Raw genomic sequence first — 12,235 nt, 5'->3', positions numbered from 1 at the left:
TGTTCTAAGTTTTGGTTGACAATTTATCTTTTTTTAATCAAAATTAATTTTTTTTTAGTTAAAACTCGTCTTTTTTGTTTAAAATTCAACTCGTCCAGTTGAAAATTAATAATTTTAATTGAAATTTTTTTACTAAAGTAGAAAATGAATAACTATTTTATTTTTGGTTAATAATTGATATTTTTTAGTAATATTATTGAGACTTGTTTATAATTCAATTATTGAAAAGCTCTTTGCATTCTTTTTTGTGGAAATAATTACTCGGAATTTGTATGAAAACCCTTATGAATTTCTATGTAAATTTTTAAGAATTTCTAGGAAAATATCTATGAATTTTGATGTATTTTTAATGCATTTTTGGCCCTTTATAGTATTTTATTTTCGTAGAAAGTGACATAATAAAAATTCTTCGATTTTTGTTTATTTTTCGTAGATTGGCGTATACTGGATTTTGGAAAAAAACCTTTCAAAGTAATAGAATTTCTTTAAGAGTCAATTTAAATAACTGTTAAGCATAAAAAATTCGAAATTTTCAATTTGAAAATTTTTTTTTTCTAAAATATCAATTGTAACATTTTTTGGTGAAAATTGATCATTTTTTTTTTAAATTCAACTGCTTTCTTGAAAGTTAAACCACTTTGTTAAAAAATAATTTTTTGTTAAAGACTCATCATTTTAGTTGAAAATTCATCTCTTTGGCTGAAAATTAATTTTTTACTGAAAATTGAACTTTTCCATTTTTGGTTAAATATTTATCCTTTTCAATTGAAAATTCAAATATTTTTTTTAATTTATGTATTTTGTTGAAAATTTGACTTTTTGGTAGAAAATTAATCTTCTTGGTTGAAGATTTTTCTGTTTCGTTTCAAAATTCATCAGTTTTTGGACAGAAAATTCGTCCATTGGAATAAAAATTCATCCTTTTTTTAATTGAACTGTCTTCAAAAAAATAGAATTAGTTATTTGGTTGTAAATGATACTGTTTGTTTGCAATTTAATTCTCTTTTTTTTTAATTCAAATATTTTGTTACAAGAATATCTTTTTTAGTCCAAAATTCAACTCTTTTGTTGTAGATTTGTCTGATTATCAGAAAATTCGTTCTTTTTGATAGAAAATCCATCTTTTATTTGTTGTTAAAAACTCAACTTTCTTCTAAAATAGTAAAATATTTGGTTGAAAATGCAACTGTTTTTGATTAGATTTTAATCTTTTCTGTTTAAAAATTCGACAATTTAGTTACAAATTCGTTTTTGTAGACTGAAAATTAAATTTTTTTGTTACAAAGCCATCTGTTTTAGTTGAAAATTAAACTATTTTTGTAGATAAAAAAGTAATCTTCTTTTGTTAAAATAAATAAATCAATTTGAAATTTCTTAATTTTAATCTGAAATTTTTACATGCCCTTAATAAAAAAGCCTATATTAAAAATACTACAAGATTAAAATACTAGTCTTTAAATATTAATAGTCAGGGAAAATGAAAAATTGGTAAGAGGAAAATCAGGGAATTTTGAAAATTAATTTTTTCGGCCACCCTGTTATATTTAAAGGCCGAAATTCTCCGTTTTTAAATTCGCACTTTCCAAAAATTTGAAAAAATTTTAGATGTTGACAATTTCACATCTTAAAAAAAATTTCCAAATTTTCCATTTTAGGTCTTAATTGTTAAGCGTACATTTTCATTTCATATAATTTTAAAATTCAGTTTTGCAGACCTAAACAATTAAAAATTAAAAGCATTTTAGATTGAAAATTTTTAATAAAAATGTTTCAAGTTGATCAAATGTACATACACAATTATTATATAATTAATTAATGATAAACTATTTCAAATTTTTTATTAATTTAAAACTAATACATTAACAATTAAACGTTTTTTTCAATCTCAAATCCCATTCAATTCAGTTTTTAACAAGGTTCATTTGAAAGTTTTTATTTAAAAAGAATAAATTTTTATGCTTAGCATTTTTGTACTGTTCGTGTAAAATTTTAACGTTGCAACTTTAATTCCTCTATTTAAAAAAATGTAAATTGCAATATGAAAATGTTCAAGTTTGATGTATAAATATAAATTTAACATTTTTTATTTTAAAAAACTTCAAGCCTAAAATAATTTAACTTCTAATTTAAATAGTATCTATTAAAAAAATGGTTATCATTTAATTTGAAATTGTGGCTCTTGTTTGTCATAAAAATTGCTGTCATACAATGATTTAAAAAAGGATTTGCGTTGATTAATAATTGTAAATTTTTTTTTTGGTAAATTGGTTTGTGACCGGACTTCAAATCCTTGATTTTTATTCTATTTCTACTTCCAGATTTGCATTTTGTGATCTCGCCGGCTCTGAGCGTTTGAAAAAGACTCTAAATGCAGGAGATCGCCTCAAGGAGGCTCAGAATATTAACACAAGTTTACTCGTTTTGGGAAGGTGTTTAAAGTCAATATACGAATCGCAGGCTTCGAAACAAAAGCAAAATCTGGTTGGACCTTTCAGAGAATCGAAACTAACGAGGCTTTTTCAAAAAGCCTTATCCGGACATGAAAATATTGCTCTGATAGTGAATGTGAATCCTGTGCCAAATTTGTACGTGGAGACACAAAATGTCCTGAACTTTTCAGCAATCGCCAAAAAAATTGTTATCGAACCGAAAAAGACGGTGCGAAAGAAATCCTCCAGGTTCTCGATGCTAGTCACGCAAAGCATCAAAAGCGTAACGGATTGGGACACCATGGATCTTGATCAAATCGGTTTGTATTTATTTTTATTTTAAAAATATTATTTATTGCAGACTTTACTAGGGTGACGGTTTTACCAGGAAACCGAGAATTTAATTTAAAACCCGGGAATTTACTTCTGGTCGTAGAAAAATTCAAGTTTTCATTATTTTAGCAATAATAATCGTTTTTATTTTAGGACAGGGAATTTCGATAAAGAAATATAATTTTTTTGGAACAGAGAATTTTTGTAAAGAATTAAAACTTTTAACTTCGGTTAAAAGTTAAACTCTTTTGTTAAAAAGTAATTTTTTGCTGTTGGAAGATTCATAATTTTAATTGAAAATTTATTTCTTTTTAGAAATGTAACTACTTTGTTGGAAATAAATTTGTCAACTAAAAATTTAATGATTCCAGGAGAAAATTTAACTGTTTTTCCGAAAATACGACCTTTTCGGTGAAGAATTAGATTTTTAACGGAAAATTAAAATATTTTATTTTTGGTTGAGATTTTATATTTCTGGATGAAAGTTAAAATATTGGTTGAAAACTAATGTTTTTTATTTAAAAATTAAACTATTTTTTCTTCAAAACTTCCTTTAATTTGCAGAAAAATCGTTGTTTTTTTTGTAGAAAATTAATCTTCTTAGATGAAAATACATCTGTTTGGTAGGTATAAAATTCAACTATTACAGTTGAAGATTCATCATTTTAGTTGAAAATTTATGAGATTGGTTGAAAGTTAATTTTTTCAACTGAAAATTAACCGTTTCTAGTCCAAAATTTAACAATTTGGATGTAAATTTGTCTTTTTTAATTAAAAGTTAATTTATTTCGTGGCAGATGCACGTATTTTGTTTAAAAAAATAACTACTTTTTTGATAGAAAATCGACTTTTTTTGGTAGAAAATGATTTTTTTTCTTCAAATGTTAATCTCATTCTTTAATAATACTCATCTTTGGTTCAAAATTCAATTCTTCCAGTTAAATATTCATAATTTCAGTTGAAAATGTATCTTTTGGGTTAGAAATAAATTTACATGGTTGAAAAATAAACTATTTTGTTGAAAAATAATTTTTTCACTGAAGATTCATCAGTTTCATTAAAAATTAATTTCTTTGGTGGAAAAATTCAAGTATATTAGTTAAATATTCATGATTTTAGTTGAAAACTCTATTTGGTTTAAAATTCCACTATTATTTTATAAAAATAAAGTATAAAATACATAATTTTATTTGAAAATGTATTTATTTTGCAATTTTTTCTCTGTTGTGTTTGACAGTTTATTATTTTTAATTTAAAAGTTCAGAATAATATTTTTCGTTCAAAATTCATTTCTTTTTGGTTAAAATGTCGGTTTTTCGGTCAAAATTTATGTTATTAAATATTCAACTATATTGTTAAAAAGAGTTATCTTTCTGATGCGTAATTAAATTTTTTTGCTGAACTACTTTTTAAATAGAAAATTTGTCCTTTTAAATAAAAAATTCATTTGTTGTTAGAAAAGTAATCTTTTTTGGTTAAAAAAACATTTTTTTTAATTCAACTGTTTTGTTGAATATTTGCCTTTCTGGATAGAAAATTTATCCTTTGGATTAAATATTCATTTTTTTTGTAGAAAAGTCATATTTTTTGGTTAAAAGCTGATTTTGTTAATTTGAACAATCTGCTAAAAATCAACCTTTTTGATTGAAAATTAAAATTCTTGGTTGAAAATTGATCTTTTCGGGTAGAAAACTTTTAGTTTTGTATTTAAAATTTATTATTTGATAAAGAAAGTCATCGTTTTTTATTAAAAGTTAACTGGTTTTAATTAAAAATTCTACGTTTATTTTTAAAAATCATTTTCTTTTGTGGAAAATGCCACTGTTTTGTTAAAAATTCCTGTTTTTGGATAAAAAAACGTCTTTTGATAGAAAAAGCATATTTTTTAACAGAAAATTCAACTATTTTTTGAATATTTATCTTTTTTAATTAAAAATGCATCTATTATTGAACTTTCTTCAACCATTTATTGAAGGCTGATGTCTTTGGTTGAAATTTTTAATATTTAGCGGAAAAGCCTTTTTTTTTTAGTTTTGAAAATAATTTTTTTATCTGAAAATGTAACTTCGATTTTTTTTAATTGATAGTTTTTAGTTGAAAATTCTTCTTTTTTCGAAAAAAAATAAATAATTTTCTTAGTTTGAAAGTTAATTTTTGTTGGGTAAAAGGGTATCAGTTTAGTTGAAAATTAATTTTTTGCTAAAAGGAGTGAAAAGTCATACTTTTTGTTAGAAAATTTCATTTTTGTAAGAAAATTCATCTTTTGGCTTAAAGGTTCCATAATTTAGTTCAACTTTTATTTATTTCTTGTGTTAAAAATATTAATTTGTTGAAAAATTCTTTTTTGGTATAAATTTAATCTTTTGATTATTTTATATAATATTTTATTACATTTATATTTATATTTTTGTATTTATATATTTATAAATCCAAATTTTAAGGTATTTTTTTAATTCGCAGGTTTTTCTAGAAATTGTAGGACAAATTCAATTGATTTTAATAGATATTTAGAAGTTCTGACAAAATTTCAAAGCTTTTTAAGGATACTTAAACTATTTAAAATGGAAATAATTTAACTTCTAATTTAACAACTTTTAAGTTAAAAAAATGTTAATTTTAAATATTTTTGGAACTTAATCTGAATTTTTGAACTCTATAATTTCTGAATGTTAAAAATGTTTTATTTTGAAGTTTATCTGCATTTCATTTAAAACTGTTCAATTGAAAAGTGTCAGTACCTTTCAGTTTATACGTTTAAATTATTGATCATTTGAATACAAAACTTTTGAATTGAAATACTTTTAAACTTTAATTTTTAAATATTAAAATTCAAGACTTCCATTTTGAATGATTTAATTTGTTGATTATTTTTTATTATTTTATATGGAAAAATATTTAGAATTTGGAATGGTTGAACTGCGATTTTTTTGCGGAGTTGTATTTATTGGATAATAAAAATAAGTATGTATTGGAAACAAAGGGTTTTATATGGAATTTACAGATTATACGGTGAAATACAAATTTTTTGATAGAAATATATTTATAAAAAAAACAAACAATTATTGTACTATTTATTGTGACTTTCAAAAGATTATAAATTTAAATGGAATTGTTTTGCAGCAAAAATTAACTCAATGTACATTTTTATTAATTTATAGATGAAATATTTACTTATTAGTTGAGCTTTATATCAAATTATTGCATTTTCAAGCGAAAAAAAAACGAGTTTTCTAAAAACCCGTTCAATTTTCTACCAAATTGTTGAATTTGCTAGCCAAAAAGCCGAATTTTCTTTATAACTGTTGCATTTTCTACCCATGAATATAAATTTTCAACAAAAAAAGTTAATTTATAACCAATCAGTTTCATATTCAACAAAGTAGTTAAATTTTCAATTAAAAAATTGCTTTTGAACAATACAAAATCGATTTTATACCAAAAACGACGAATTTTCAACAAAATCCCTACATTTTTTATGAAATTTGTTCATTTTTTAGCCGAAACTATGAATTTTCTACAAAATAATTTAATTTCAACCAAATAGATTAATTTTCCACCAAAAAAGACAATGAACGCGATGTTAGTCCAAATTTTATTCGATTAAATTGTTATTTCTATTTTTTCGTTTCAAAATTATTTCCAATATATAAAAAATATATTATTTTCTATCAAATAGTTTAACTTTAGACAAAATTGTTGAATTTTCACGAGAATCAGTCGAACTCTAAAGCTCAAAAATGTGTTTTTTTTCACTGTATAAAATAGAAATTCAATCAAAAACTATTTATTTTTGATGGAAATTTGTTTTTAGTATTCAATCATTGCGTTATACTTCAAAAAGCAATCATAAAAACACTTGGATGCAAAAATTAAAATACACCTTTAAAATTGTACCTAGTCTTTCTAGTTCCACTTTTCGGCACCAGGTGGCCAAATTGTCGACCACCATTCCCAATAAAATTCGATTTTTTAAATTTTATTTACCGGGAAAAATGTTTGCGAACCGGGAAAAAACCGGGAATTTTTTTCTTCGATAAAAACGACCAGCCTGAAGACATTTCTGGAAACTAAAAATTAAGTATACAGGGTGGCCGCTGGACCGGGAAACCTGGAAACCCGGGAAATGACCGGTAATTTTATGAGACCGGGGAAAAGCGGGAAATGACAGTGAATTTATTTTTTTATCGGGAATTTGATAAAATTTTTAGAATAAAAATTTTATCCAACTTTGATTTCAACCGGTTTTTAAATAATTTGTTAAATTGTAATTTTTATAAATTATTATATCATTCAGCTTAGAATGCTTAATTCGAAAATCTTTCAATTAAAAAATTTTCCATTTTAGATTTTTAAGTTATAAAAACATATATTTTAATTTAAAGAATTTTGAAATTCAGTTTTAAAGGCTCAAAAAAATTAGAAGTTTTTTAAATCGAAGATTTTAAAATAAAAAACAGGCCCAAGTTCGATTTTAACAGTTTTTAAAAATAATTAAAGGGTAGTTTTAAGATTTAAACAATTAAAAATTAAAAGAATTTGAAGTTGAAAATTTGTGTTTTAAATGGATCTGTTATCTATAATTGATTTAACCGAACAATTCTAGATCCGTTCAAAATTTGAGAATTTCCAGATTGTAACTTTTTCAATCCGAAAGTCTTGATGAGAATTTAAATTAATATATAATTTATTCTGATAATTTTATTTTCAAATAAAACTTCATGATTTATTAATAATACATTTTTAATTCAGAGTTTCATGGTCTTCCTTCATATTATTTTTTATATTAAATTTAATAAATAAAATTATTAAGATAATATTTCTATCAATTTTTTTCACCATTTAAAAATGCAAACGTGCGTTTTACTATTTTCAACTTAAAAATAAATTCATAATAATATAGTCATACTTAAAGGTTTTTATTCAATTTAATATATTGTGAGTCTAAATTATTTAATTTTTATCCCATTTAATTTGAAATTTCTTAATGTAGAAAAAGATTAATTATTGAATAGTTAGCAATATTTGAATTTCTGTTTAAGACGGGTAAATTGAAACCAAATATTTAAAAGATAACAATTTAGAACTGAATTGTTTTACATAGAAAGCATTGGATATTTAGATTTTCGAAGAACTTTTAAATTTTTAGCGTTACAATTTTAATTGTTCTATTTAAGAAGTGTTTAATTTATAAGTGCAAATGTTAAAATTTGACGCATAAATAATAATTGAGCACTTACTATTTGTAGAAAAAAGTTGAGTAATTTTATGAGATATTTAGAAGTTTTGAAAAGATTCAAAATTAATTAAAAACTTGAAATTATTTCAAATAATTTAAACGAAGTGTGTTAACATTTTTTTCAGAACTTCTAAATATATTTTAAAATTAATCGAAATCTTCCTACAATTTTTGAAAATCCTGCAAATTAAAAAGAAATGCCTAAAATCTTCCAGACTATTTTTTGATAATCTCTTAAAATATTTTAAAGATTCTATTACAATCATTTTTCAAAATGAAGAATCATTTTCATTTTTTCTAGGAATCGAAAGAACGTTTTTTTATTCCTTTGAAGCCTTTCATAATTCTTAAAAATAATCTAAATTTTTTATTTGAAATATAGCCAAATTTTGTCGGTACCCACGCTTCATTTGAAATATTTGAAATTGTTTCAAGTTTTAATTAATCTTTTTGAATTTGAATCTTTTTAAAACTTTGAAATATCTCTTAAAATTACTCTAATTTTTTCTACAAATAATTAGTGTTCTATTGTTATTTATAAATTCAAATTTTAAGAATTTTTTTTTAATTTGCAGGATTTTCTCAAAGTTGTAGGAAAAATTCAATTCATTTTAAAATTTATTTAAAGGTTCCGAAAGAATTTCAAAAATTATTTTAAATTTGGAAAAATTAAAACCACTTTTAGATTTCTCAAGAATTTGAAATAAAATGTTTAATCTTTTAAAGGATGCTCAAACTATATAAAATGAAAATAATTTAATTTCTTATTTAAGAACTTTCAAGTTAAAAAATATTATTTTAAAATTTTTTATTTTTCTAGCTTAAAATTGCTTGACATCATATAATTTAAAAAAATTTTAATCCTAAGAATCTTAACAAATTTTTTTATTCTTTTGAAGTCTTTCACAATTCTTCAAAAAATCTAAATTTTCTGTTTGAAATCGGCAAAAATGTACAGTTTATTTAAAATTCGGCTGTAAGTATTTTTGAAGTTATTTCAAGTTCTAAATTTAATTCGAATCTTTTTAAAACTTCTAAATATCTCTTAAAATTACTCTAATATTTTTACAAATAATAAGTGTTCTATTATTATTTATAAATTAAAATTAAAAATTTTCTAAAAGTTATAGAAAAAATTCAATTCGTTTTGAAATATATTTAAAAGTTTCGAAAAAAAATTCAAAAATTATTTTGAATTTGGAAAAATTTTTAATCACTTCTAGATTTCTCAAGATTATGAAATACAATTTTAAAGCTTTTAAAGAATGCCTAGACTATTTAAAATAAAAATAATTTAACTTATAATTTAAGTACTGTCAACTTAAAAATCCGCCCGCTTTAAATCACTTTTTTTTCGTATTCTACATAGTTTGACCACAAAATGAAATTTTTGATTTGTCATTATTTTTTGTGCAATCAAAATTTTAATTTTCGATTTTCCAAGGAAATCCAAAAAAAAATGGTATACAAATTTTTGAAAATGCTAAAACTCTCATAATTTTCTTTTTATCGAAAAATGTCATTAGGATTAATTGTTATTCCATTTTAATATTATAAATATCCGTAAATAGAATTGTCCAATTCGGAAATGAGTGGACACAAAAATTTTCAAAATGCGCTCACTTTTTGAATTTTTATCAAAAATGGTTGGTTAACGAACGCGTCCTTTCTTTTAGGAACTAAAAAAAGTGTGCCAAAGATGGATTTGATTCGTTCATTTTTTCGAGAGTTATCGTGGTGTCAAATTTCGGACAATTCTAATCTCAATCATAAATGATGAGAATGCAAAAAAATAAAATAAAGTTTCAATTTGAAATTTTCATAATTTTTCTCGTAGAAATACTCCAAAATTTAACTTTAGTTTTTCATAATTTTCAATAGGTTCTTGTTGAAAATTACAAATTTCTACCAAAAATAAGGATAATTTTCACATTAAAAAAAAAATTAATATATAAAGTTCCAATTTGCAGTTTTTAATATTTTTTCTAATAAAATTATAAATTTATAATTATATGATTTCTTAACAAAACAATGAAAAATTCACGACTTTAAAATAACGCTTTAATTTTTGAAAATTTTTAAAGTTCATTACTTGATTTTTTAATTTAGACTATTGAAAATGTTAACGTGGATTTATATTTTTCGAACTTAATCTGAATCTCTGAATTCTATAATTTATAAAAGTTCTAAATTTTGCAGTTTATTTGAATTTCATTTAACATTGTTTATTTGAAAAGTGTTACTACCTTCCATTTGGTTCGTGTAAATTTTTGAGTATTTCAATACATTATTTTTGAATTGCAAAAACTTTTAGACTTCAATTTTAAAAGTTTGGAATTCAATTGTTTCAATTTGAATGCTTTAATTTGTTGTTTATTACTTTGTATGGAAAGATTTTTAGAATATAGTTTGATTTTTTAAATTTCATTGGTCGTGAAGAATGTTTTTGCGAACCAGGAAAAAACCGGGAATTTTTTCCTTCGATTAAAAGGGCCACCCTGATTCTGGTAAAAAAGGGGTAGAAATATTTTGTCGTGGTTTGTTACAGTGAAATTTGATCGCCTCTTTTGACCTATGGTTTTATGGTTTTGATTTTCAGAGGAGATAGAATCTGAAAGTGATGCTGAAGGTGACATGGTCCATCGCGAAGATTACGAAGAGATCCTCAATGACAACATGAAACTGAAGCGAGAAATCGCCCAGCTGAAGAACTCTGCTTTGGAGCGTGATATGCAAATTCGGCAGGAATTGGCCGACACTTATGGTGAAATGATTCGTAAGATTGAAGACGACTGGAGGAATCGGGTCAAGGATGTGGAGGAGCAACAGGAGGATCATCTGGAGTATTCTCTCAATCGTCTCGAGAGCTTCTACCAGGAAAAAATAAATCGGTTAAACAGTCGAAAGCGGATGCACTCGGATATTGAGCGTGACGATCCAGAGGACGATGACAAGAAAAGTTACGAGGAACTTGAAGACGAGATTGCATATCTCACGGCCAAGGTGAAAAATATGAAGGAGACAATTCGCACTCTTCGGGAGCAGAAGGAGAAGGAAATAGTCGAGAAGACCACAATCTCTTTCGAATTGAGTCTCGTCAAAGAGGAACTGAAGGATGTTAAAAATTTGTTGGAATCTGCCAATAGGGATTTAAAAGTCGAGGGCGATGAGAACTATATTCAGGAGTTGAAGGCACAATTGCGGGCTGAGCAAGAAAAAAATAAGCAATTGAAAATGTTCCTCAACGAGGCGAAGGATGAGTACATCTCGATTACAACTGACGGTCGACACATGGAAAAGAAATTGAAGGAGAAGGAAGAGCTCCTGATGGAATTCGAAGATCGAATGCTGGAAATGGAACATCAAGTCGAGTCGATGAATCTCTGTTTAGCAGAGAAAGTGAAAATTATAGAGAATTTGGAGGACAAGGTGGAAAATCAGAATAAATTGATAGCTGATCTCGAAGAGGATATGATGAATATGAAGGAGAAGCAGCGAGTTCAGAGGGATGTTATGCGAGCTGTTAAAGAAACTCAGACCACTGAGGTGTTGAGCTCGGCTGAAAAAAGTGAGGAATCGAAGGCGGAAGTTAGAGAAGAAAGTTGCCAGACTTGTGTTCCCACTTTTTCTGATTGTGATGTACAAACTGAGGATCTAGAAATTAGGAATGAGGAGACAGAAATCAAAAAGGACACAGAAATTAAGAAGGAGAGAAATTCCTTCTTCGAGGAAAAAAGTTTGCAAACTTCTTTGCTAGATAATAGTCGGGTGGCATTGGTTGAGAGGTTGGAGGAAATTGAGAAAGAGTCTGCTCAATTCGAGACGGAACGAGACGTTTTGAAAGAACTACTTTCAAAAAAGAACGAGGTATTTGTTTGATATTTTATTAGTCTTCAAACACTTTCTTTTATTTCTCGTTTTTTCTACTTTTTCCCCTATTTTCAGGAAATTTCCCCTTTTTCTCATTTTTTTTATCAATGTGAAGTGAATTAAATGGAACAGATAAGAAAATTCAACTATTTTTCGTTGAAAGTTAATTCTTTTAAATTCAAAAGTCTACTATTTAATTGAAAATTTGATTTATTTGTTATAAATTTACCTATTTTGTCAAAAAAGGAATCTTTGTTGGAAATTTAACTATGTTCATTATAAGTCATATTTTTTTGTTGAAAATTGTAATGTTCTGTAGAAAATTCGCCTTTTTGTCTGATTTTTGTCCTTTTGGCCCATTTGGTTA

At 24.8% G+C, this 12,235-nt stretch overlaps 1 protein-coding gene across 1 annotated transcript in view; it reads left to right on the top strand.

Annotated features, from left to right (window-relative positions):
* LOC117174226 (kinesin-like protein KIF20A) overlaps positions 1 to 12,235 on the top strand; it is a 57,592-nt gene that overhangs the window by 26,518 nt on the left and 18,839 nt on the right. Inside the window, exons 4-5 of the mRNA XM_033363100.1 lie at positions 2,319 to 2,749; positions 10,598 to 11,865. Of these exons, the coding sequence (XP_033218991.1) occupies positions 2,319 to 2,749; positions 10,598 to 11,865 (1,699 nt within the window). The remainder of the gene's footprint in view (positions 1 to 2,318; positions 2,750 to 10,597; positions 11,866 to 12,235) is intronic.

Source organism: Belonocnema kinseyi, chromosome 6, assembly GCF_010883055.1.
Source record: "Belonocnema kinseyi isolate 2016_QV_RU_SX_M_011 chromosome 6, B_treatae_v1, whole genome shotgun sequence".
NCBI classification, from domain to species: Eukaryota; Metazoa; Arthropoda; class Insecta; order Hymenoptera; family Cynipidae; genus Belonocnema; species Belonocnema kinseyi.
Note: the sequence above shows the minus strand (reverse complement) of the source record. Positions and strands in the feature narration are given on the sequence as shown.